This window comes from Chiloscyllium punctatum, chromosome X, assembly GCF_047496795.1.
Source record: "Chiloscyllium punctatum isolate Juve2018m chromosome X, sChiPun1.3, whole genome shotgun sequence".
Classification (NCBI taxonomy): Eukaryota; Metazoa; Chordata; class Chondrichthyes; order Orectolobiformes; family Hemiscylliidae; genus Chiloscyllium; species Chiloscyllium punctatum.
In genome coordinates this window covers 26,940,327-26,966,872 of record NC_092791.1, presented here as the reverse complement: position 1 = coordinate 26,966,872, position 26,546 = coordinate 26,940,327, and the positions used below count along the sequence as shown (strand labels likewise).

The window sequence follows — 26,546 nt, the reverse complement described above, 5'->3', positions numbered from 1 at the left end:
GTAATAGTTGTTCTTTATGGATAAACTTAACAAAAGATTGAGAAGATTTGTAGCTCGGGTGCTCGTTGTTGTGGTTCTGTTCGCCGAGCTGGGAATTTGTGTTGCAGACGTTTCGTCCCCTGTCTAGGTGACATCCTCAGTGCTTGGGAGCCTCCTGTGAAGACAGCTAACAATCCGTATCCATGAACACCAACTAGCCACGAAACGACACAACCAGTTATCCTTAGTAGCCATGCACGCAGATGACAAGCAACATGAATTCGACTGGGACAACACGACTATTATAGGACAAGCCAAACCGAGAACAGCCAGGGAATTCCTAGAGGCATGGCACTCATCCACTGATTCAATCAGTAAGCACATCGATCTGGACCCAATATACCGGCCACTGCAGCGGACAGCTGGAACTGACAACCGGAAGCGGCAGATACAAACCACTATAAATGCTGGAGGAAAGATCACAGAAGCACTTCACAGGAGGCTCCCAAGCACTGAGGATGTCACCTAGACAGGGGACGAAACGTCTGCAACACAAATTCCCAGCTCGGTGAGCAGAACCACAACAACACTTAACAAAAGAAGTAGGTAAAAGTAGATATGTAAGATTGCAACTTGAGCAGTTTGTGGTTTGGTATTAATTCAGGTGATAGCACCCTTGGAGGATAGTCCTGTAAGGCTGGGGTAATGTTATTATGATCCTTTTCTCACATTTTTCTTGAAGGGGGAAGGGGTGCAGTGAACCAAATACTGGCTTGTGTTCTCAGATGTGCCTTTCCAGTAACTTGCTCAGTTACAAAAATGTGACCCAGCCTTAAATCCAGCAAACATTTCAGAACATGGTAACTAAACCCATGATGTTTAAAGTAAGACCACCATTATAGAAAAATGCACAAAGCAAGTGGGAAATAAGGAAAATCTTTTTCACCCAGTGAGTAGTTGGGGTACAGAATGCACTGGCTGGATATATCCAAGTTCAATCAAGGCATTTCAAGTGGGGCATTATATGGTTACTTGGATCAAAGTAATGCCCAAGAGAATGGGGGGAAAGGAGATTAAGAATAATGCTCATTTAACGAGCTGAGGAATCTTCTATGCGATAACACCTCTTTGAAATGTAATCATAGATATTATAAACTCTTGTATAATGTTACGTGTGCTCAATGTACACCTCTTTAGCAGCAATAGACATCTTAAAGTGATTTCTATTAAAGGTTTTTTCCGGTGAACTACTTAACAGTTTCAGTCCAACATGACAGTGAGGTAGGGTTCCTGCTTTGGAGCTTGTCCACTCCGACTGTTTTGCTATTCCTTTTTTTTCCTTCCTTGCCTTTTTTTTTCCCCTCCTCCTTACTTGTCCTGAGATTGGACGGCAGCAGCGAAAACCCAGCATGTTGAATGATCTCAAGATGGGCCTAGGATACAAACCTCTGGTGAGCCTACCACAGACCTTAAGCTGGGCCCACAGCACACATCCTAAGCCAGGCCCAGGTGTGGGACTACAATGGACCTCAAGTGGGCTGAGCACAGAGGCAAGTGAGCAAGCACTGGACTTGTGCAGCTGCTCCATTGGCAGAGGTGATGTTGGTGAAGTAGGCCCAGTGGCAAAAGATGGCACCTGAGGATTGGCAACTTCATTGGTTAGGTCTGGTGCTGACAGTGGAGTGGTAGTGGAAGGGCTTCATGACAACATCAATGAGGTGGGCCCAGTGCCAAGAGATGAGACTCCTGTTGGGTCTGGTGCAGGCGGCAGCAAGGCAGTGGCAAAGATGGTGCCTGAGGATCGGCAACATAAATATTGGTTGTGTCCAGTGTAGATAGTGATGGTGATGCAGGTGATGTTGGTTGTGATGAGCTGGCTCAGGGTTGATGGACTCTCTGCAAGCTATATCTTAAATTATTCAAAACGGTGCTGTTTCATGGCAACAAACTATTCACTCTTGTAGTACTGTAATATATACATGACATTAAAATTATAATGACTCTGTAAATGCACCATTGTGTAGTCCTGAACCATACAAAGCTGGAAGATTCTAAGTTGGGTTCATTGTCTCTGCTCAGTCTAACCATTGCTACTATTAACAATTGTATCCCTCACAGAGAGTGGAATTTTTTTTAAAAACCCAGCCAGGTTTACTGTAAGGAAATGGAAATGACGTCTCTCTGATGCAGCCTCTTGTTTCCAAGGTTATCCTGTGTGTACTCTCGTTGAGACCAAGGTGGAAATAAAGTAACTTGGATGAGGTGCTGGTGGATGCATACTAAGTGGGGAATAATATCCCAGTATGAAATGATGCTTCCAGCCAAGAGGATAAATAAATCCAAAGCATATCAAAGTGGTTACCCAGAGTTTCATGAGCTCTATTTGAGGATTTCTGGTGCCTGGTTGATCTCATCTATGTGCCAGTTAAATAATCTCTGTTTTCTATTATATGTAGCTAATTACATTCTGACAGGATTTGTTTCCAAACCTAGCTTAAACAGCTCTTAAATGAAGTGGAGCTTTTTCCAAAACTGAACTCCAACATTGGTTTAAAATATTGAATTTTTATATTTGGTACAGTGGGCATTCTAATCACTGATCTGAAAGATCAGCAGTTAATAAATGTAGGTTTGTACTGTGTCAGAGAACCTTCATTGGTTAAGATAAGTTTGGCTTGAATTGTGATCCAGCTCCCTCAGAGCCAGTTCTCAGAGTGAACCGAAGCTCTAACCCTCCTGTTTATATCTGTCAGCCAGGGCACCCTGCTTGAGGCTGATGGTCTGGTCCAATCACGGAACTCATTCTAGGAGGTCCACCAGGCTGACCTCGTTACAATCACGACATCCCCTCCCCCTCCAAGTCCAGGGATGTAGGCCTGTTCTTTGTCTTGTAGCCTCTCCTGATGTGTTTTTACACTGGGTCTGGTTGTTCTGACTCGGCCTTGGATATAGGCAGCATGTACCAGACCAGAGCCCACCTCTTGTGCTCAGAGCATCTCGGAAGGAATTCATCCTCTTCTTCAGGTAGTAAAGGCATCGAGGCTGTGCCATCACTCTTTCTTTGATGCTGGGCAGAGGGGGAGAACCCATGGTTTTCAACAGCTTTCCAGGTGTTCTGAGGGGCCGGGTATGTTTTGCCCCTGTCCTGTTTGCAAATGTGCAGCTTTCAGGCGGTCTATATGCTTGTTCAGGATTGCCTTACTTACTTTGTACGTTACGGGGCCTTACCTCATGTCGGCCATGCCTCTTACCCAGTCAGGCTATTTCCATGGTTTTGCCACCAGAGTTTGTCCCATGAAGTAAACTGTCTCTCTCACTTAGCAGAGTCTTATATCTGGCATTGGTATTCCTGATGCTGTTTCACCCTCACCTCCTTCCCCCTCCCCCCAGCTCCAGGAAGATCAGACTTAACCTGGTGTGGAGTCTTCTCCCCATTAGCAACTCTGCTGGAGGTATCCTTGTAGCTGCATGGGGGATGGTCCAATAATCAAATAGGAACTGGGACAGTTTGGTATCAAGTGAAGCTGTAGGCTGTTTCTTTAAGCCTGCCTTCAAAGTTTGTACTGCTCTTTCGGCCAGACCATTGGACAATAAGAACTAGGAGCAGGAGAAGGCTGCCTGGCCCTTCAAGCCTGCTCTGCCATTCAATAAGAGCATGGCTGATCTGTTTGTGGACTCAGATCCACTTACCCGCGCTCTCACCATATCCATTCATTCCTTTATTGTTCAAAAAAAATCTATCTTAGCTTTAAAAATGTTTACTGAAGTAGCATCAACTACTTCACTGGGCAAGGAATTCCACAGATTCACAACCCTCTGGGTGAAGGAGTTCCTTCTCAATTCAGTCCGAAATCTGCTCCCTCTAATCTTGAGGCAGGGGTTACCCAGCCATTCCTACAAATGTTGGGGATCTGCTGGTGGTAATTTGTGTCCTTGTTGGCACTTTAGGTACTGCCCCACCAAAGCAGCTATGTCTGCATCCAATCCTGGCCACCAGACATCACCTGAGCCATCCAGGAGGGTCCAAACAGAAGATGTTGGCAAGAAATTGGGTTCAGCCAGTATCTGGCAGTGAGCTTTACTCAGGACAATCACTCTTGTTCCCCATAATAATATGCTGTCCTCTATGGTGATTTGGTCTCTCTGGGTCCAGAAAAGCTTCAGTTCTGGTTGTTTTGGCCCTTCTGTTTCCCCCATCAGCACCAGCTGTTTTAGTTTTGCCAGGACTGGATCTTTTTGTGTCCATAGTCTGATATTGTCAGTGGTGACCAGAAGGGTGTCCCGAAAGTTTAAAACCAGAATGGCTCTTACAGTGGCAGTGACACTGGTGGAGTATCTGCCAATGGGAGTCCACTCAATGCATTCCCATTTGATTCCCCAAAGCCTGTCCACCATCTACAAGGCACAAGTCAAGAGTTTGATGGAATACTCCCCACTTGCCTGGAAGGGGGCAGCTCCAACAATACTCAAGAAGCTCAACCCCATCCAGGACAAAGTAGCTCGTGTGATTGGCCCCACATCCACAAACATCCACTCCCTCCATCACTGATGCTCAGTAGCAGCAGTGTGTACTAACTACAAGACTCACTGCAGAAATTCACCAGATCCTCAGACAGCACCTTCCAAACCCACAACCACTTCCACTTAGAAGGACAGAGGCAGCAGCTACATGCCAACACCATCATCTGCAAGTTCCCCTCCAAGCCACTCACCAGCCTGACTTGCAAATCTATCACTGTCCCTTCAGTGTCGCTCAGTCAAAATCGTGGAATTCCCTCCCTCAGGGCATTGTGGGTCAACCCACAGCATGTGGACTGCAGTGATTCTAAAAGGCAGCTCACCCCCCACCTTCTCAAGGGGCAACTGGGAAAGGGCAATAAATGCTGGACTCAGCCACGACGACCTCATCCCACAAATGAATTTTTAAGAAGTTTTAATGGGTACATAAAATGAACGTCTACCCGAGAGGGCAGCCAGGGCCTTGGCTGAACATGTTCACCTGAAAGATGGCACCTCTGACAGTTTGGAGCTTCAGCCTTGATTTTTGCCCTGCAGTCTCTGGAATGGGTCTGAAATCCATGATGTTCTGACCTGGAGATGCATGTGCTACTCTGAGCCATCACTGACAATTAAACCACTCTGTGTAAAGAAATTTTTTCTGAATTCTCAATTAGATTTATTAGCGTCTCTCTTATATTTATCATCTCTCGTTCTGAACCGCCCTCGGCCTCGCCCCATAAATGGAAACATTTGCTGACATTTTGCATTGAGCACAACTAACTGGATGGGGCTACGTCATTATTTGCAGAAGTTTCTCAATTACAAAAGAGAACAATAGCCTAAAAGTAGCTGAGGTACAGAATGATTCATGGAGCCAGCTTGTATGAATTCCTCATTGCAGATCAGAGTCATTAAATTCACTTCTTCGTTCTCCATGTGGTCTTTATTCTATTACTTGTCTTCATTTCATTTCTCTTTGTCACCTCTGCTATCATCACTCCAGGGAATGCAAAAGGGTTTGTTATAATTACAAACTAGTGGCTCACAAATCAGATTGCACATGGCATTTGCGTCTATATTTGTTTGCGTAGCTGAAATTGCAAATAACTAACTTAAAATTACTCAGTCAATTAATTCTGTTCCCCCAAAGAGATTTGAAATCAAGCAAAAGAAAATCTTCCTGTAGTTACAACACCTCACCTCCCATAATCGCATTAACTATCATGTTGTTTCTCACACCAGGTTACAAAATTATACATAACCATAATACAAGTTTTGAGTAAAATACTTGGATCACCAACTAATTGACAGGAATACTTGAAATGAATTTAATTTTAAATGACAGCTGAAGATTGTAAAAGGCCTCCAGTTCTACCTGAAAATCTAGTCATTTCTCATTGAATGTGGAAAAGAGGGAAACTTGTATTAAAATGTAAATGGCCACAGAGCTGGTGTGTTCCTGACATACTGAAGGTAAGTGGGATCACGTCCCCACCTTGACATTGCTTGCTTTTCTAGTATTGGAATTCCACTGACATGGGTAAGCAAGTACCACAGAAATATTGGGGACAGCACACTGACATAGTCCACTCCCTTCATTACTGAAGAAGCAGAGATGAACAGGCCAATCCATTGAAGTATTTCTCCCAAGTAGTTTGGATGGCGACTGTAAGCCCAGAGTCCAGTCTGAATGAATTTGCCCTGATTGGGGGGGAAAAACAACATTGTGAACTCCTGAAGAACATGTCTTTTTGTTTGTCTTCCCCATTAACCCTGCCACACTGAACAAAATGCAAGTTAGTGACAGCTATTTTTATTTGCAAAGACCTTAATGCTACTGTGTCCTGACCTGAGAGACAGCTTATGATGAGAAAATTAATACAGGTTAATGAAACTAAAAATCTTTGCTACAATTTTTAAACCATTTGCAACCGAGCAGATTTCAAAAGTATGTCAGTTGTACTAGTTACATCCTGTAAAAATTCCAGTAGATTCATCAAGCATGATTTTTCTGTCGTAAACCCATGCTGTCACTATTTTCCAAGTACTCTGTTAGTAAATCTTATATCATGGAGCCCTATTGCAATAGCTACTTGGAAGTAATTTAACCAGGTGACAATTGGTCCCTTTGTCAGAAACCTAATTCGATGATTGAGCCGTATTTTTCCTAAAACTCAAACCGGCTGTCAGCATTGTAACCATCTGCCTGTGTTTAATGCTCCGACATGACTAACATAAAGATGGACAGTGATTGTGGCAGTTTTGCTGATATTTCTAGTTCATTACCAGGTAATACTGTATTATTTGTATAACATCACAATCATGAGGATTCCGTAGCCATTGAAAGGTGTGTTCTTGGAAAGAATCATGGTAAGTAACTCACCTACTGACCCCACCCAGCCCCCCCAAAGGCTGTCCACCATCGACAAGGCACAAGTCAGGTGTGTGAGGGAATTTTCCACACACGCCTGGATGAGAGCAGTTCCAACAACACTTAAGAAGCTCAACACCATCCAGGACAAAGCAACCCATTTAACTGATGCCTTATCCACCTTTAACATTCACTCCCATCACCACTGATGCACAGTGGCAGCAGTGAGTACCTTCTACAAGGTTCACTACAGCACCTCACCCAGCCCCCTTCTTTGACAGCGCCTTCCAAACCCACGACCTCTACCAACTGGAAAGACAAGGACAACAAATGCACAGGAACACCACCACCTACAAGTTCCCCTCTAAGCCACACACCATCATGACTTGGAGCTAATATCACTGTTCCTTCACTGTTACTGCCTCAAACATCAAGTCCCTACCAAGAATGTAGGGAGGTTGTGGAGAAGGTAGCACTGACAGGGAATACTTGCAGACACAGATGGGTTCAAGTGTGTATACTTTAACGCAAGGAGTATCAGAAATAAGGTGGGTGAACTTAAGGCATGGATCGGTACCTGGGACTACGATGTTGTGGCCATCACGGAAACGTGGATAGAAGAGGGACAGGAATGGTTGTTGGAGGTTCCTGGTTACAGATGTTTCAGTAAGATTAGGGAGGGTGGTAAAAAAGGAGGGGAGGTGGCGTCGCTAATTAGAAATGGTATAATGGCTGCAGAAAGGCAGTTCGAGGGGGATCTGCCTTTGTTGGAGGTAGTATGGGCTGAAGTCAGAAATAGGGAAGGAGCAGTCACCTTGTTGGGTGTTTACTATAGGCCCCCAATAGCAGCAGAGATGTGGAGAAACAAATTGGGAAACAGATTTTGGAAAGGTGCAGAAGCCACAGGGTAGTAGTCATGGGCGATTTCAACTTCCCAAATATTGATCGGAAGCTCATTAGATCATGTAGATTGGACGGGGTGGTGTTTGTGCAGTGTGTCCAGGAAGCTTTTCTAACTCAGTATGTAGATTGTCCGACCAGAGGGGAGGCCATATTGGATTTGGTACTTGGTAACAAACCAGGACAAGTGAAGGGCTTGTTAGTGGGTGAGCATTTTGGTGATGGTGACCACAATTCTTTGACTTTCACCTTGGTTACGGAGAGAGATAGGTGTGTGCAACAGGATAGGTTTTACAATTGGGGGAAGGATAAATACAATGCTGTAAGACAGGATCTGAGGAGCATAAGTTGGGAGCATAGGCTGTCAGGGAAGGATGTCGTGGAAATATGGAATTTTTTCAAGGAACAGATACAACGTGGCCTTGATATGTATGTACCGGTCAGGCAGGAAAGAGATGGTCGTGTGAGGGAACCTTGGTTGACGAAGGAGGTTGAATGTCTTGTAAAGAGGAAGGAGGCGGCTTCCATAAGGTTGAGGAAACAAGGCTCAGACAGAGCATTGGAGGGATACAGGATAGCCAGAAGGGATGTGAAGAAAGGGATTAGGAGAGCTCGGAGAGGGCATGAAAAATCTTTGGCGGATAGGATCAAGGACAACCCCAAGGCGTTTTATGTGTATGTGAGAAACATGAGAATGATGAGAACGAGAGTAGGTCCGATTAAGGACAGTAGTGGGAGACTATGTATTGAGTCGGAAGAGATAGGAGAGGTCTTGAATGAATACTTTTCTTCAGTATTTACAAACAAGAGGGACCGTATTGTTGAAGAGGAGAGTATGAAACGGACTGGTAAGCTGGAAGAGATACTTGTTAGGAAGAAAGATGTGTTGGACATTTTGAACAACTTGAGGATAGACAAGTCCCCCGGGCCTGACGGGATATATCCTAGGATTATGTGGGAAGCAAGAGAGGAAATTGCAGAATCGTTAGCAATGATCTTTTCGTCTTCACTGTCAACTGGGGTGGTACCAGGGGACTGGAGAGTGGCGAATGTTGTGCCCCTGTTCAAAAAAGGGAATAGGGATAACCCTGGGAATTACAGGCCAGTTAGTCTTACTTCGGTGGTAGGCAAAGTAATGGAAAGGGGACTGAGGGATAGGATTTATGAGTATCTGGAAAGACACTGCTTGATTAGGGACAGCCAGCACGGATTTGTGAAGGGTAGGTCTTGCCTTACAAGTCTTATTGAATTCTTTGAGGAGGTGACCAAGCATGTGGATGAGGGTAGAGCAGTGGATGTAGTGTACATGGATTTTAGTAAGGCATTTGATAAGGTTCCCCAGGGTAGGTTTATGCGGAAAGTCAGGAGGCATGGGATCGTGGGAAATTTGGCCAGTTGGTTAGAGAACTGGCTAACCGGTCGAAGTCAGAGAGTGGTGGTAGATGGTAAATATTCAGCCTGGAGCCCAGTTACAAGTGGAGTTCCGCAGGGATCAGTTCTGGGTCCTCTGCTGTTTGTAATTTTTATTAATGACTTGGAAGAGGGAGTCGAAGGGTGGGTCAGTAAATTTGCAGACGATACGAAGATTGGTGGAGTAGTGGATAGTGAGGAGGGCTGTTGTCGGCTGCAAAGGGACTTAGATATGATGCAGAGCTGGGCTGAGGAGTGGCAGATGGAGTTCAACCCTGTCAAGTGTGAGGTTGTTCATTTTGGAAGGACAAATAAGAATGCGGAATACAGGGTTAATGGTAGGGTTCTTAGTAAGGTGGAGGAGCAGAGGGATCTTGGGGTCTATGTTCATAGATCTTTGAAAGTTGCCACTCAGGTGGATAGAGCTTGTAAGGCGGCCTAGGATGTATTAGTGTTCATTAGCAGAGGGATTGAATTCAAGAGTCGTGAGGTGATGTTGCAGCTGTACAGGACTTCGGTTAGGCCACATTTGGAGTACTGTGTGCAGTTCTGGTCACCTCACTTTAGGAAAGATGTGGAAGCTTTGGAGAGGGTGCAGAGAAGATTTACCAGGATGTTGCCTGGAATGGAGAATAGGTCGTACGAGGATAGGTTGAGAGTGCTAGGCCTTTTCTCATTGGAACGGCGAAGGATGAGGGGTTGATAGAGGTTTATAAGATGATCAGGGGAATAGATAGAGTAGACAGTCAGACACTTTTTCCCCAGGTACAACAGAATGTTACAAGGGGACATAAATTTAAGGTGAAGGGTGGAAGGTATAGGGGAGATGTCAGGGGTAGGTTCTTTACCCAGAGAGTGGTGGGGGCATGGAATGCGCTGCCTGTGGGAGTGGCAGAGTCAGAATCATTGGCGACCTTTAAGCGGCAATTGGATAGGTACATGATGGGTGCTTAAGCTAGGACAAATGTTCTGCACAACATCGTGGGCCGAAGGGCCTGTTCTGTGCTGTACTGTTCTATGTTCTATGTTCTATGTCCCTTTCTAACAGCACTGTTTCGGCACCAGCACCGCATGGGCTGATGGGGTTCAAGAAGGCAACTTCAAGGGCAGTTAGGGATGGGCAATAAATGTTGACATCGTCAACTAATTGATAAATTGTAACACATCCCATGAAAAAAAAGTTAAGAAAATAATAATCCAAATATCCTGGGGATTGCACTGTAAATTATGTCACTGTGATCCCTTGCTCCTAGCACCATGGGAATAAATGAGCGAGGCAGGGTCATTAAAAGTATAGTATAATTCACTTACAACATTATCAGGATGACTTTTGAAATTCCACTTCTGCTGGTCTGCAATTGTTTCTGTAACAAAGCCCAAAACCCAGATTATCCATCCAGTATAATCTCGGACACACAAAGGCCTGTCCTCTCCCCGAGTGTTTAGAATTAGTGTAGGAAGAAGTGTTATAAAGATCCAAATACCTAAAAAACAGGAAGAAAACTTCTGTTGAGCTGGCACAACTGAAATAACCATTCAAAAGTCTTAGTTATAGCATTTTAGCGCCATCTAATGTTGTTTCACTGTACAGCATTTTTTGTCGTACACTATAGCCCAGATTACAATTTTTTTTTACAATGCTGACGTTGTGGGATGGGGAAATGGATCAATTTGTCTGCCTATGGACATTTAAAGGTGAATCCAAGAAAATCAGTAGGAACTGGTATGATCACAACTACAGTAGTGCAGAGATATGGCTTCTGTGCTATCATCATGCTGCAGCTTTACAAAACTGGTACGGCCGCACTTGGAGTGTTGCTTACAGTTCTGGTCACTGCATTATAGGAAGGATGTGGAAGCTTTGAAAGAGTACAGAGGAGATTTACTAGGATGTTGCCTCTTATGGAGGGAAGGTCTTATGAGGAAAGGCTGAGGGACTTGAGGATGTTTTTTGTTAGAGGGAAGGTTGAGAGGTGACTTAATTGAAACATAAGATAATCAGAGGGTTAGATAGGGTGAGAGTCTTTTTCCTCGGATGGTGATGGCTGGCACAAGGGGACATAGCTTTAAATTGAGGGGTGACAGATATCACAGAATCCCTACAGTGCGGAAACAGGGCCTTCGGCCCAGCAAGTCCACGCTGACCCTCTGAAGAGAATCCCACCCAAACCCATTCCTTATGACTCTACATTTACCCCTAGCTAATGCACATAACCTACACATCCGTGAAGACTATGGACAATTTAGCTTGGCCAATTCGCCTAACCTGCACATCTTTGGACTGTGGGAGGAAACCGGAGCACCCAGAGGAAACCCACACAGACACGGGGAGAATGTGCAAACTCTACACAGTCGCTCGAGGGTGGAATCGAACCTGGGTTCCTGATGCTGTTAGGCAGCAGTGCTAACCACTGAGCCCATAGGACAGATGTCAGAGGTAGTTTCTTAACTTAGAGAGTAATAGGGGCGTGGAATGCCCTGCCTGCAACAGTAGTAGACTCGCCAACTTTAAGGGCATTTAAACGGTCATTGGATAAACATATGGATGAAAATGGAATAGTGTTGGTTAAATGGGATTCAGATTGGTTCCACAGGTCAGCGCAACATCGAGGGCCGAAGAGCCTGTACCACGCTGTAATGTTCTATGTACATTAACTCATGTGTTCTGCATACGATTACTATCATACAAATAATGCACCTCCAGATGGGAAAACTATTAAATTTTCCTTTTTGGACTCAACAATATTTCTGCCCTGCTACTTACCAGCATAAAAATCACACAACACCAGGTTATAGTCCAACAGGTTTATATGGAAGTACTAACAAACCTAGAACAAACTTAACAGCAATCAGTTTGTTCAATATATCGTATCAATTGCATGCATGACACTGTGATCTTTTGCTATAAATTCTGTGTCTTATGATCCTGCTCCACAGCTATTGTTGTGGAAGAATTACTCAATGTTCTATATAATAATTACCAGGAGACACAGAAAATTGTCCATGAAATTAAACTTTAATCTTGCAAAATTGAAGCTGTGGGAGCCAGCAAAATGTCTTCCCTGGTTCCTCAAAACAACTTGTTCTTGTGCTACTTATACAGTTGTTCTTCCCACGCTTTTCAGATAACATTAGCATAACCCTCATGCTGGCTTGTTTTGTCTTTCTAAACTAATCATCGTCTGCTACGCTGGTTCCCTCCATCACACTTAACCTATCATCTTCAGCATTAGCTCATCTCCCAGTGATTTAACTAACCTATCACAATGCACTACCATTACCTGTTACTGGAGCCCTGTCACATGATCCTGAGCATACATTGCAACACTAAGTTAACTACATTACTGCCGTAGTAACTTCCATACTACCTGATGAAGGAGCAGCGCTCCAAAAGCTAGTACTTCCAAATAAACCTGTTGGACTATAGCCTGGTGTTGTGTGATTTTTAACTTTGTCCACCCCAGTCCAACACCAGCATCTCCACATCATACTTACTAGCATGACCAAGCGATAAATTGGATTTCAATTGGCAATTGGCTTGGAGATCAGAAGTCTCTACTCTTGCTGAAACAATGCCAGGGGATTTGCAATGATTACCAGTTGGAAGGAAGAAATTCTATGGATACTTGTAGTTGACAACCTTGCTTAAAGAATCAACTTATACAGTTTTGAAGTCCAGGGAAAGTCTGATTTTTGTTAAAATAGGAGTTGTGAGGTAAGTTAACCCAGAGATGCTAATCATATCCTAACTCTAATCATGTCTTGCTCATCCATCACCCTGTCCTTGCGGATCTACAGCAGTTCCTAGTCTAGCAATGCTGTATTTGAAAATTCTCATCCTCATATTCAAATTCTTTCATGACCTTGCTCCGTTTGTCTAAATTCTTCCAGTTGTCACAGCTCTCAGATATCTCGGCACTTGTTCAATTTTAGTCGCTTGCACATCCCCAATTTTAATCGCTTGACCATTGGTAGTCGGACCTTCAGCTGCCTCACGACTGAGCTCTGAAATTGCTTCCTGAAATGTCTCCAACTCTCAATCCCCTCCTTTTAAGACCCTTCTTAAAACCAATCTCTTTGGTCAAGCTTTTGGTCACCTGTCTCATTATCTCCTTTAGTGACTCAGTGTCAAATTTCTTCATAAATATTTTTGTGAGGTACCTTGGCATGTTTTAATACGCATAGTGGTAGGCTTAAAAGTGATATCTTCAAACCTGACTATTAAGGGTTAATTGTCATGGCAATGAGCAATTGAAGGAAAGTACAACAAAACAGGCCTAATGCAACAATAGCCGGTTTTGACTGGGAGGTAACATCAAATTGGGCGAAAGTGAGGACTGCAGATGCTGGAGATTAGAGTCAAGATTAGAATGGTGCTGGAAAAGCACAGCAGGTCAGGCCGCATCCAAGGAGCAGGAAAATTGATGTTTCAGGCAAAAGCCCTTCGTCAGCAGGTAACACCGAATTGTCTATGAGAAGTGTCTTGTTGTGTAGTAACATAGGGCCACCTGGATTTGTTTCCCAGCTTGTTTTGAAACTTGGAAAAGTACTACAGTCATTACAAAATGGGGATTCAGCACGTATTCTTAGACTCCGAATAGTATTAATATCAAGGACTTTGCCCCACTCATCATCAGGTTGGAGTTTTCAATATCAGTGCCATGAAATCTGAGACAGAGCTCTGAGTGATATCATCACCAAAGTCTCCAATGGATAGAAGGTAATGTGAGACACACTTGCTTGTATAGATATGTATGTCCTGGAGTTTAACTGATAGATAACATGCAAACTAACAAGTGAATCTAACATTTGAGCTAAGAGTCATACAGCATGGAAATAGACCCTTCAGTCCAACTAGTCCATGCCCAGTAGATGAAGCTCATAGAACATAGAACAGTACAGCTCAGAACAGGCCCTTCAGCCCACGATGTTGTGCCAACCACTGATCCTCATGTATGCACCCTCAAACTTCTGTGACCATATGCATGTCCAGGAGTCTCTTAAATGTCCCCAATGACCTTGCTTCCACAACTGCTGCTGGCAACGCATTCCATGCTCTCACAACTCTGTGTAAAGAACCCGCCTCTGACATCCCCTCTAAACTTTCCTCCAACCAGCTTAAAACTATGACCCCTCGTGTTAGTCATTCCTGCCCTGGGAAATAGTCTCTGGCTATCGACTCTATCTATGCCTCTCATTATCTTGTATACCTCAATTAGGTCCCCTCGCCTCCTCCTTTTCTCCAATGAAAAAAGTCCGAGCTCAGTCAACCTCTCTTCATAAGATAAGCCCTCCAGTCCAGGCAGCATCCTGGTAAACCTCCTCTGAACCCTCTCCAAAGCATCCACATCTTTCCTACAATAGGGTGACCAGAACTGGACGCAGTATTCCAAGTGCGGTCTAACCAAAGTTTTATAGAGCTGGAACAAGATCTCACGACTCTTAAACTCAATCCCCCTGTTAATGAAAGCCAAAACACCATATGCTTTCTTAACAACCTTGTCCACTTGGGTGGCCATTTTAAGGGATCTATGTACCTGCACACCAAGATCCCTCCGTTCCTCCACACTGCCAAGAATCCTATCCTTAATCCTGTACTCAGTTTTCATTTTCGACCTTCCAAAATGCATCACCTCGCATTTATCCAGGTTGAACTTCATCTGCCACCTCTCAGCCCATCTCTGCATCCTGTCAATGTCCCGCTGCAGCCTACAACAGCCCTCTATACTGTCAACGACACCTCCGACCTTTGTGTCGTCTACAAACCTGCTGACCCATCCTTCAATCCCCTCATCCAAGTCATTAATAAAAATTACAAACAGTAGAGGCCCAAGGACAGAGCTCTGTGGAACACCACTCACCACAGACTTCCAGGCAGAATATTTTCCTTCTACTACCACTCGCTGTCTTCTGTTGGCCAGCCAATTCTGTATCCAGACAGCTAAGTTCCCCTGTATCCCATTCCTCTTGACCTTCTGAATGAGCCTACCATGGGGAACCTTATCAAATGCCTTGCTGAAGTCCATATACACCACATCCACAGCTCGACCCTCATCAACTTTTCTAGTCACATCCTCAAAGAACTTGATAAGGTTTGTGAGGCATGACCTGCCCCTCACAAAACCTTGTTGACTGCATTTAATCAAGCCATGCTCTTCCAGATGGTCATAAATCCTATCCCTCAGAATCCTTTCTAACACCTTGCAGACGACAGACGTGAGACTTACTGGTCTGTAATTGCCGGGGATTTCCCTATTTCCTTTCTTGAAGAGAGGAATTACATTTGCCTCTCTCCAGTCCTCAGGTACGACTCCAGTGGAGAGCGAGGATGCAAAGATCTTCGCAAGTGGCGAAGCAATTGCATTTCTCGTTTCCCAAAGCAGCCAAGGACAAATCTGGTCCGGGCCTGGCAACTTGTCAATCTTAATGTTTGACAAAATTTTCAGCACATCAGCTTCCTCTATCTCTATCCATTCCAGCATGCACACCTGCTCTTCAAAAGGTTTCATTCACTACAAAGTTCGTTTCTTTCATAAAAACAGAAGTAAAAAACTCATTTAGGGCTTCCCCTACCTCCTCAGACTCCACAGACAAGTTCCCTATGCTATCCCTGATCGGCCCTACTCTTTCTTTGACCATTCTCTTATTCCTCACATAAGTGTAAAATGCCTTTGTGTTCTCCCTAATCCGTTCTGCCAAGCCTTTCTCGTGCCCCCTCCTGGCTCTCCTCAGACCATTTTTGAGCTCCTTCCTCGCCTGCCTGTAATCCTCTAGAGCTGAGCTTGACCCTAGCTTCCTCCACCTTATGTAAGCTACCTTCTTCCTTTTGATGAGAAGCTCCACTGCTCTCATCACCCAAGGTTCCTTTGTCTTACCCCTTCTTGCCTGTCTCAGAGGGATATTTTTATTCACCACTTGCAACAACTGTTCCTTAAACAGTCTCCACATGTCTATAGTGCCTTTACCATGGAACAATTGCTCCCAGTCCATGCTTCCTAACTCATGTCTAATCGCATCATAGTTTCCTCTTCCCCAATTAAATATCATCCCATTTTGCCTAATCCTCTCCTTCTCCATAGCTATGTAGAATGTGAGGCAGTTGTGGTCACTATCACCAAAATGCTCTCCCACCACAAGATCTGATACCTGCCCTGGCTCATTTCCGAGCACTAAGTCTAGAATGGCCTCTCCCCTCGTCGGCCTGTCAACGTACTGAGTTAGGAAACCCTCCTGAACACACCTTACAAAAACAGCTCCATTCAAATCTTATGCTCGAAGGAGGTTCCAATCAATATTGGGAAAGTTAAAGTCACCCATTACAACAACCCCACTACGTCCACACTTTTCCAAAATCTGCCGAGCTATGCTTTCTTCCATCTCCCTGCTGCTATTGGGGGGCCTGTAGTAAACCCCTAAAGAGGTGACTGCTCCCTTGCTGTTCCTAATTTCCACCCATACTGACTCGGTAGGCAGCTCTTCCTCGACAATGGAAGCTTCTATAGCTGTGATACCCTCTCTGATTAGTAGTGCTACACCCCCTCCTCTTTTTTCCCCCCTCCCTATTCTTTTTAAATGCTCTAAACCCTGGAACATCCAGCAACCATCCTGCCCCTGAGAAACCCATGTCTGTTATGGCCACAACATCATAGCACCAGGTACTGATCCATGCTCTAAGTTCATCACTTTTATTCCTGATACTCCTTGCGTGAAAGCAAACACACTTTAACTGATCCCTTGGATCCTTCCCAGGAAAAGCCTTCCCACCAGCTGGTCTACCTCTTGCTATTGCCTCATCTGCATCAACTCTCGCCTCTGGTATACAGCTCAGGTTCCCACCCCCCTGCCATACTAGTTTAAACCCTCTTGAACTACTCGAGCAAACCTTCCACCCAGGACATTGGTCCCCTTCCAGTTCAGATGCAACCCGATCTTCTTGTACAGGTCCCACCTTCCCCAGAAGGCATCCCAATTATCTACATATCTGAAGCCCTCCCTCCTATACCAGCTGCGCAGCCACGTGTTAAGCTGCGCCCGCTCCCTGTTCCTCACCTCGCTATCTCGTGGCACTGGTAGTAAACTAGAGAACACTACTCTGTTCGTCCTGCTTTGCAGCTTCCATCCTAAGTCCCTAAAATCACTTTTTATATCCTCGATCCTTTTCCTGGCTATATCATTAGTGCCAATATGTAACACGATTTCTGGCTGTTTGTCCTCCCCTTTTAGAACCTTATACGCCTGATCAGAGACGTCCTGGACCCTGGCACCAGGGAGGCAACATACCTTCCGGGAATCCCGATTCTGACCACAAAATCTCCTATCGATTCCCCTAACCATCAAGTCGCCTACCAAGAGTACTTTTCTATTCTGCCCCTTCCCTTCTTTGCCACAGTGTCAGGCTCAGTGCCAGGGAACTGACTGCTATGGCTTTTCTCTGGTAGGTCATCCCCCCCATCAGTATCCAAAACGGTATACTTATTGCTGACGGGAATGTCCACAGGGGATCTCTGCACTGTCTGTCTGTCCCCTTTCCTCCCCCTAACTGTAACTCATCTATCCTTGTCCTGAGCCTTAGGAGTGACCAACTCCCAGTAACTCCTCTCAATTACCCCCTTAGCCTCCCGAATGATCCCCAATAAATTTGCTTAATATTAAAGCACACGTTTCTTCTCTTATTCATTTTGATCAGAACTTGAAGAACCAGTTAGGTACTTTCAGCCTAAGAATATGCTATATTAGAGATGCTACACAAATGCAGGTTGTTGGTGTTAGCCAGTCCTGGCAGAATGGAACATTGACTATATGATGCATCTCCAATGTAAGAAACAATGTTTCTAAAAATCAAACTTGTTCCATTTCTCCAGGAGTGATTTTCTTTTATTGAACAGAAGCCCCACTCTTAAAGAGGCAAACTTCAATTTCTGCTGAGTCCGTGACCAGCGTTCGACTGTACAGAGACTCCGGCTGCTCCCTTTCCGAAGTACCTGTGGGGGAAAAGGGCCAATCCTTGGTTCATTCTAGTGACTGGCTGCAAGACCCTGCTACCCACCCAGTTAGCAATGGAAGGCCATTCAAACACAGATGAATGGAGAAAACATACAGTGAATAAACTGATACTTTGCAAAAAGAAAGGAAGTCCAGAATTTTCAAGGAAGCTTACCTTGAAGTGTCCAATAAACAAAGAACAGCTTTGGGCTGGTGCGAACTTCATTAAACCGTCTATCACGACCTTCCTTTAACACTCTTAAGAACAGAAACAAGCCTAGCCTGGAATTGAGAAAAGACTCTCTATTATGTCTTAGACATGTCACCAGTTTTGTCTTTACAATTCATTCCTCTCTATTAAGTTGTTGCATAACTGTTTAAAGCATTTGGTACATTTTGTTATTGGTCCTAAGGGGGAGGCACTCTTGACTAGAATTCTAGCATCGATAGTGAGAGGAAAATGTTTGCCCTGACACCACCTATAAAAAGTTTTAATAAAATCTGAAGAGAAAGTCTGGGACCAACCAGATCCAGAGTGAGGTACAGCAAAACTCCCATGAAGAAACAGAAACAGAAATTGCTGTCACAACTCAGTAGGTCTGGCAGCATCTTTGAGGAGAAAGCAGAGCTAATGTTTCCAATCTGGTGACTCTTCATCAGAACTGTTAGCAGTCGGAAAACATGGTATTTATTCTGAAGAGAAAGTTGGAGAGGGTGAGGCAAGTGGACAGGTGGAGATGGAGCCCACAATGAGATATGAAAGGGGGAGGGAAACAAGGAGATTAAGGACAGAAAAAAAGCTGAATAAGTGACAATAAGAGCTCAGGATAGGAGAGAATGGGTGAGCTGGACTGAATGTGACCCATCGAATGGGCCCAGGAGTAGGTGAGAATGGCTGACAGTGCTAAAAGCAACCTGATGGACCGGGTGTGGGGGTGAGTAAGTAATATGAAAGGATGGAATCACGCTGTAACGTTACTGAACTGAATATTGAATCCTAGAGGGTGCAGGATCCCCAAGTGGAAAATGAGATGTTGTTCTTCCAGCTCATGCTGAGGCTCGATGGAACACTGCAGCAGGCCTAGGACGGGAATGTTGGTGTGGGAACATTGCAGCAGGCCTGCGATGGGGAATGTTGGTGTGGGAACACTGCAGCAGGCCTGCGATGGGGAATGTTGGTGTGGGAACACTGCAGCAGGCCTGGGATGGGGAATGTTGGTGTGGGAACACTGCAGCAGGCCTGTGATGGGGAATGTTGGTGTGGGAACACTGCAGCAGGCCTGCGATGGGGAATGTTGGTGTGGGAACACTGCAGCAGGCCTGTGATGGGAATGTTGGTGTGGGAACACTGCAGCAGGCCTAGGACGGGAATGTTGGTGTGGGAACACTGCAGCAGGCCTGTGATGGGAATGTTGGTGTGGGAACACTGCAGCAGGCCTAGGACGGGAATGTTGGTGTGGGAACACTGCAGCAGGCCTGTGATGGGAATGTTGGTGTGGGAACACTGCAGCAGGCCTAGGACGGGAATGTTGGTGTGGGAACACTGCAGCAGGCCTGCGATGGGGAATGTTGGTGTGGGAACACTGCAGCAGGCCTGTGATGGGAATGTTGGTGTGGGAACACTGCAGCAGGCCTGGGATGGGGAATGTTGGTGTGGGAACACTGCAGCAGGCCTGCGATGGGGAATGTTGGTGTGGGAACACTGCAGCAGGCCTGCGATGGGGAATGTTGGTGTGGGAACACTGCAGCAGGCCTAGGACGGGAATGTTGGTGTGGGAACACTGCAGCAGGCCTAGGACGGGAATGTTGGTGTGGGAACACTGCAGCAGGCCTGCGATGGGGAATGTTGGTGTGGGAACACTGCAGCAGGCCTGCGATGGGGAATGTTGGTGTGGGAACACTGCAGCAGGCCTGCGATGGGGAATGTTGGTGTGGGAACACTGCAGCAGGCTTTTGATGGGGAATGTTGGTGTGGGAACATGGTGGCAGGCAACTGAAAGCTCAGGGTCACTTTCGTAAAAGTGTTCTGCAAATATTGCATCCAGTTTACGTTTCCTCTCCCCAGTGTAGAGGAGACCACACTGTAAACTGCGAATACAGTTGACTAGATGGAGTTAAGTACAGGTGAACTGCTGTTTCACCTGGAAGGTGTTTCGGGGTCCCTGGGTGGTGAGTAGGGAGGAAGTAAACAGGCAGGTGTTCCACCTTCTGCGGTGGAATGGGAAGGTGCCATTGGGATTTGAGGAGGTGTTAGAAATGGAGGAGGAATGGACCAGAGTGTCCTGGAGGGAGCAATCCATACGGAATGCTGATGGGAGAGGGGAGGGAAATAAGTGTCTGGTGGTGGCATCCCATTGGAGGTGTTGGAAATGGCAGCTTAGTCCTTTGGATATGGAAGCTGGTGGGGTGGTGAGGACCAGGGGACCCTATCATTGTTGCGGCAGGGAAGGGAAGGGATGAGGGCAGATGTGTGGAAGATGGGTCGGACCCGGCTGAGGGCCCTGTCCACCACAGTAGCAGGGAATCCTCGGTTTAGGAAAAAGGTGGACCTTTCTGAGGCCTCCCCTGTGGAAGGTGGCATCATCACAACAGGTGCGGTGGAGATGGAGGAACTGGGAGAATGGGATGGAGTCCTTCCAGGAAGCAGGGTGTGAGGATGTATAGTCGAGGTAACCGTGAGAGTTGATGGGTTTATAGTGGATATGTGATGACCAACCTATCCCCAGAAAGGGAAACAGAGATGTTGAGGCTTTTCATCTGTCTGGGTCTGCTATCCATAATCTCATCATTTACTTACCCCTTTCACCTCTGTCTCTCTCTCTCTGGGTTCCATCTCCAACTATTTGCTCAGCTCTCCCACTGTGCCCCCCACCTACCCTAACTTCAGCTTCAGCAATGTAAGCTGGAACAACTCAGATACCCACACCCCTCTTGAACATCCCTCCTTTCCCCTTCCCTCTGACTCCATCCTTTCTCCTGATCTCACCACTTGTTGTGCTTGCACTATCCCTTCTGACCTCCCGCTCTCTGATGCTGAACATTCTGTACTCAGCAAGGGTCTTAGTTTTATCCCTCTGTACCCCCACCTCAATGGATTTCGCACATGATTACCATCAAACTCTTCCTGGTAAAAACAATGACTGCAGATGCTGGAAACCAGATGCTGCCTGAACTGCTGTGCTCTTCTAGCACCACTAATCCAGAATCAAACTCTTCCTGTCAAGTTGGGAGCAGGTCACTCCTCTGCCAACTTAACCTGTGCCAATAGTTGGAAAAGTGCAGGCAAGAAAACAGCTTGGATAGAAAATTTAATGCCAAACAAAATGCCAGCTTTTGAAAAATGTTCTTATAAGTATGAATCAATCCAGTTTCTTAATCAACCTGGAATAGTTTTGGAGTCAAAACAAAGCATGCAGATACCAGCTCAAGTTTATCTGCTGAATCCTGCTCTTCTGCATTCTCACCTCAAGCCCCACACGGTTACCAAGGTGCTCTGTATTTTCTGTCGGTGGTAGCTGGTGCCATTCCACCTGTAACTCAGGTGAGTCAAGAAGATGAATGTCCCTGACCCTGTAAACAGGTGAACTGTATGTTACAGAATGGTAATGCAAAATGTGAAACAGATATTTAAAAAGGAGAAACACAGGGAATAGCCTGCCGATGCTTTGTGATTTGAGCAAGAGAATGGAAAAGTCCACTTCAACATTGAGATTTGTTCTTTATTAGTGTCTGTCCATTTTTCTTCAAAATTGTAACTGAGAATTGAGTTGTATACTGTTTGAGTTTATCCTCTACACAGCATTATCCTCATACCATGTACCTGCTCTCTTCTCATATCTTCTTTCCTTCAACTACTGATCTAACCTATCCTTTAAACATCAATATACAATCTTACAGAACAGCTGGATTCAGCCTGTCATCCCCATCCTTAGCGTGGCCATCCATTTAGTCCCACTTCCCTGCATTTATCCCCCAAGAGCTCTTCCCTCTTTTCCCCATTAAGTGTAATCCAAGTCCCTTTTAAAAGTTACCATCTAAACTGCTGCCACTGCCCTTTTGGACTGTGCGTTTCAGATCAAAGCCACCTCCTGGGTGAAAAAGAAATCTAATTTCTGTTATTGATTCTTTCACCAGAATTTTTGTCTTCAATTAGTAACTCTTCCTTGCTGCAGCCTAAAATCCTATACCTTTGCACCTTGGTTCCAAGCCACAGTCCCATACATAATTGAAAACAGCTAAATCATCCCATATAACCATAAGATATAGGAACACAATTAGGCCATTCGGCCCATTGAGTGTGCTCTGCCATTCGATTGTGGCTGATATGTTTCTAAACTCCATTCTCCTGCTTCTCCCCATAATCCTTGATCCCCTTACCAATCAATCTCTGTGTTAAATACAGTCAATGACTTGGCCTCTGCAGCCCTCTGCTGCAAAGTATTCCACAGATTCACCTCCCTCTAGCTGAAGAAATTCCTCCTCACCTCAGTTCTAAAGGATTGTTCCTTCACTCTGAGGCTGCGACCTTGTTTCCTAGTCTCTCCTAACAAGTGAAACTATCTTCTCCACATCCACTGTATCCAGGCCTCAGTATTCTGTAATCAGATCTCCCCTTCATTCTTCTAAACTCCATTGAGTACAGACCTATATGACAAGCTCTTCATCCTCAGGATTTTTGTAAACCTCCTCTGGACCCCTTCCAAGGCCACATTGATGCCCTGGGGTTGAAGTGTTCCGAGGCAGAAGATGAGGCGTTCTTCCTCCAGGCATCTGGTGGTGAGGGAGCGGCGGTGAAGGAGGCCCAGGACCTACATGGAGGTCCCCTGGGCCTCCTTCACCGCCGCTCCCTCACCACCAGACGCCTGGAGGAAGAACGCCTCATCTTCCGCCTCGGAACACTTCAGCCCCAGGGCATCAATGTGCACTTCAACAGCTTCCTCATTTCCCCTTCCCCCACCTCATCCTAGTTTCAAACTTCCAGCTCAGTTACTGTCTCCTTGACTTGTCCGACCTGCCTATCTTCTTTTCCACCTATCCACTCCACCCTCTCCTCCTTGACCTATCACCTTCATCTCCTCCCCCACTCACCCATTGTACTCTATGCTACTCTCTCCCCACCCCCACCCTCCTCTAGCTTATCTCTCCATGCTTCAGGCTCACTGCCTTTATTCCTGATGAAGGGCTTTTGCCCGAAACGTCGATTTCGCTGCTCGTTGGATGCTGCCTGAACTGCTGTGCTCTTCCAGCACCACTAATCCAGTATTTGGTTTTCAGCATCTGCAGTCATTGTTTTTACCCTTCCAAGGTCAGCACATTCTTCCTTAGATACAGGACCCAAAACTGCTCAAAATATTCCAAACCCGGTCTGACCAGAGCCTTAAACAGCCTCAGCAGTACATCTCTGCTCCTGCAACCTAGCCCTCTCGCAATGAATACTAACATTGCATTTGCATTCCAAACTGCCAACTGAACTTGTATGTTAATCTGAAGAGAATCCTGAGCTAGGACTCCCAAGTCCCTTTGTGCTTCAGATTTCCAAAGCCTTTTCCTGTTTAGAAAATAGAGTATATCTCTCTTTTTTTCTACCTAAGTGCATAATCTCACGCTTTCCTACATTGGACTCCATCTGCCACTTCTTTGCCCACTCTCCTGACCTGACCTGTCCAAGTCCTTCTGCAGGTGAAAGCGAGGACTGCAGATGCTGGAGATCAGAGTCGAGACTGTGGTGCTGGAAAAGCACAGCAGGTCAGGTAGCATCCAAGGAGCAGGTGAGTTGACATTTTGCCCGAAACATTGACTCTCCTGTTCCATGGACCACACTCTCGACAAATCCTTCTGCAGCCGCCCCACTTCCTCAACACTACCTATCTTTGGTGTGTTAACTGCAAACTTAGCAACAATGCCCTCAGTTCCTTTGTCCAGATCATTAGTGTATAACATTATTAATGTATAATAGTTGTGGTGCCAACACTGAACCCTGCGGAACTGCACTAGTCACCAGCTGCCATCCTGGAAAGGCCCGTTTATCCCTACTGTCAGCCTTCTACCAGTCTGCCAATCCTCTATCCATGCCAGTACCTTTCCCCTAACACCACAGGCTCTTATTTTATTTAGAAACCTCTTGTGCGGCACCTTGTCAAAGGCCTTCTGGAAATCCAACTAGATTATATCCACTGTCTCTTCTTTGTCTAATGTGCTCGTTAGATTATTACAAAGCACTCAAATATGATTTGTTTGCATAAGTTAAAGGATAAGTATAATTATCAATTTTCTAAAAACATAACTCAATGGAAAACTAGTGTGTTCTATGGCTATAAAAGTTTTGCGTTACAAAAGTTATGCAATGACCAACTCGGAAGAATGTTTCAGAGCACTCACATTATGTAGTTGGCCAGGCATTTTAAGATAAATAAGATTAAAGGAAAAAGATGCAGTAAGAAGTGGCCAAGGAAAAAAAAACACTGAAAACTGAACTTTCACTCAATTTCCCCCGACCCCACATTGTTATCGTTTGTAAATTTCTTTCCACACTCTCCACGAAGCACTAACCAGCCAAGTCATAAAACTTCTCGGTTTGCAGCATGCTCGCTGCAGCCCAGAGAACCCACTGAATGGTCAAATCGATCATCGCACATTTCACCAGGATTGAACCCATCGTTGAGCAGCACAAAACTGAAAGCTCAGGCTGTGTCAAGCAGCTGTCACTCACAGAGCGGAAGTACTGCTCCAGCGCTTCGTGTGCTGGGAAAGAGAGCAGTGCTTTTCCTGTATGGTGTAATAGGTTGATATTGTATGCGTTGTAGTATATTAGGATACAGGGAAGAAAATAGTGCCCTTTGAGGTTAAGTATTATGGTCTTCCCTGCAGAATCATACTACAATTTCTTGTCTGCAATTGCAGGAAGGTAACCCGATTCATGCAGCTCTGTAAAATATAGTTTAGCATCGCAACCCGAATTCAAAAGCGAAAAGAAAAGAGTGTATAATATAGCGTTTCACTGATGGTTTGGAGGGGAGGCAGCTGAACATTTGGCCAGCATACAGAATGCTCATAGCACAGATAGAGCTCATTCGGCCCATCGAGCCTGTACTCGTCCTCTGATGATGGAGCAAGTCACACAGTGCCTCTTCCCAGTCTTTTCCCTATAGTCCTGCGTTTGTTTTTCCTTTTTTTAGATAACAATCCGATTTGCTTTTGAAATCCTCCATTGCCCCTGCCTCCACCACACTGTCTGGATGAAAAAGGTTTTCATCATTACTGAAATTACTCCCCAGCGGCTGGTATCCCGTCACCAAGTCCTCCTTTATTTACACAGAGTCATAAAGATGTACAGCACAGAAACAGACCCTTCGGTCCAACCCGTCCATGCCGACCAGATATCCCAACCCAATCTAATCCCACTTGCCAGCACCCGGCCCATATCCCTCCAAACCCTTCCTAATCATATACCCATCCAGATGTCTTTTAAATGTTGCAATTGTACCAGCCTCCACCACATCCTCTGGAGAGTCGCTGACACTGATCCAGCTCTTTCAGAGTGAACAGAGCCTCTGACTCTGTTTATTTTTTTTATTTTATTAAACAATTACAAAACAGTTTACAAAAAAACAGTTAACATTTATGGCTGTATACGACAGCAATTTTACAAGGGAGAGGAGCAGCAAAGCCAGGCCCCAAACCCTACTGTTCAACCGGTTTACAGAGAGATGAGGACAAACCTCAAATCCCAGTTTCACATATGACAAGACAGTGACAATGACATTTGTACATAAGACAATCCAGTTACATAAAAACAGTGCATACAATACAGACCCAGCAAGCCCCCGTCCCTCCCACCTTCTGACTACTCTAAGGCAGCTCGCCCCTACCCACCTTCCGGTTCTCGGTCCACCCTGACACACCTATCGACCACCTCTAGGACAGCCCGTCCCCTTCCCTGGATCGACAGCGTGTAGGGTAGCCCACAAGCTTTCTAGATCTCAGCCCGCCCCTACATGCCTTCTGGCTCTTGGCTGCTCTGACACCTTTCAACCACCTCTAGGGCAGCCCATCCCGATCACCCCTTCTCGGGACAACAGCGCTCAGAATGGCCTACCCACCATCTGGCTCTCAGGGCGACTGGCATCAGGGTGGCGTACCCACCCTCTGGCTTTCAGGACAGCCTACCAACCTTCAGGTTCACAGGATGGCCTACCCACCCTCTGGCTCTCAGGGTGACAGCTTTCAGGATGACCCATGAGCCTCCCAGCTCACAGCAAGGCCTACCAGACCCAGAGACATGCAAGACAGTGCGGGTGATAGACCCAGGAAACACCACAATACAGTTAATTGCCAAAAAACAGTTCTTTCTGGTACACAGTCCAAATCTATATACTGTCTTTAAGATATGGAATCCATCTCTAGG

The 26,546-nt window shown here is 45.5% G+C and overlaps 1 protein-coding gene across 1 annotated transcript; it reads right to left on the bottom strand.

Moving 5' to 3' along the window:
* Positions 1–138: 138 nt before the first annotated feature.
* On the bottom strand, positions 139–24,837 carry LOC140471258 (uncharacterized). Its single transcript, XM_072567221.1, has 5 exons — positions 24,692–24,837; positions 21,607–21,712; positions 18,318–18,424; positions 10,472–10,644; positions 139–6,180 (listed from the first exon to the last, which is right to left on the bottom strand). Exons 1-5 carry the CDS (start codon positions 24,795–24,797, stop codon positions 5,905–5,907), a joined length of 768 nt encoding a protein of 255 aa, XP_072423322.1. The 5' UTR covers positions 24,798–24,837; the 3' UTR covers positions 139–5,904.
* Positions 24,838–26,546: the final 1,709 nt, after the last annotated feature.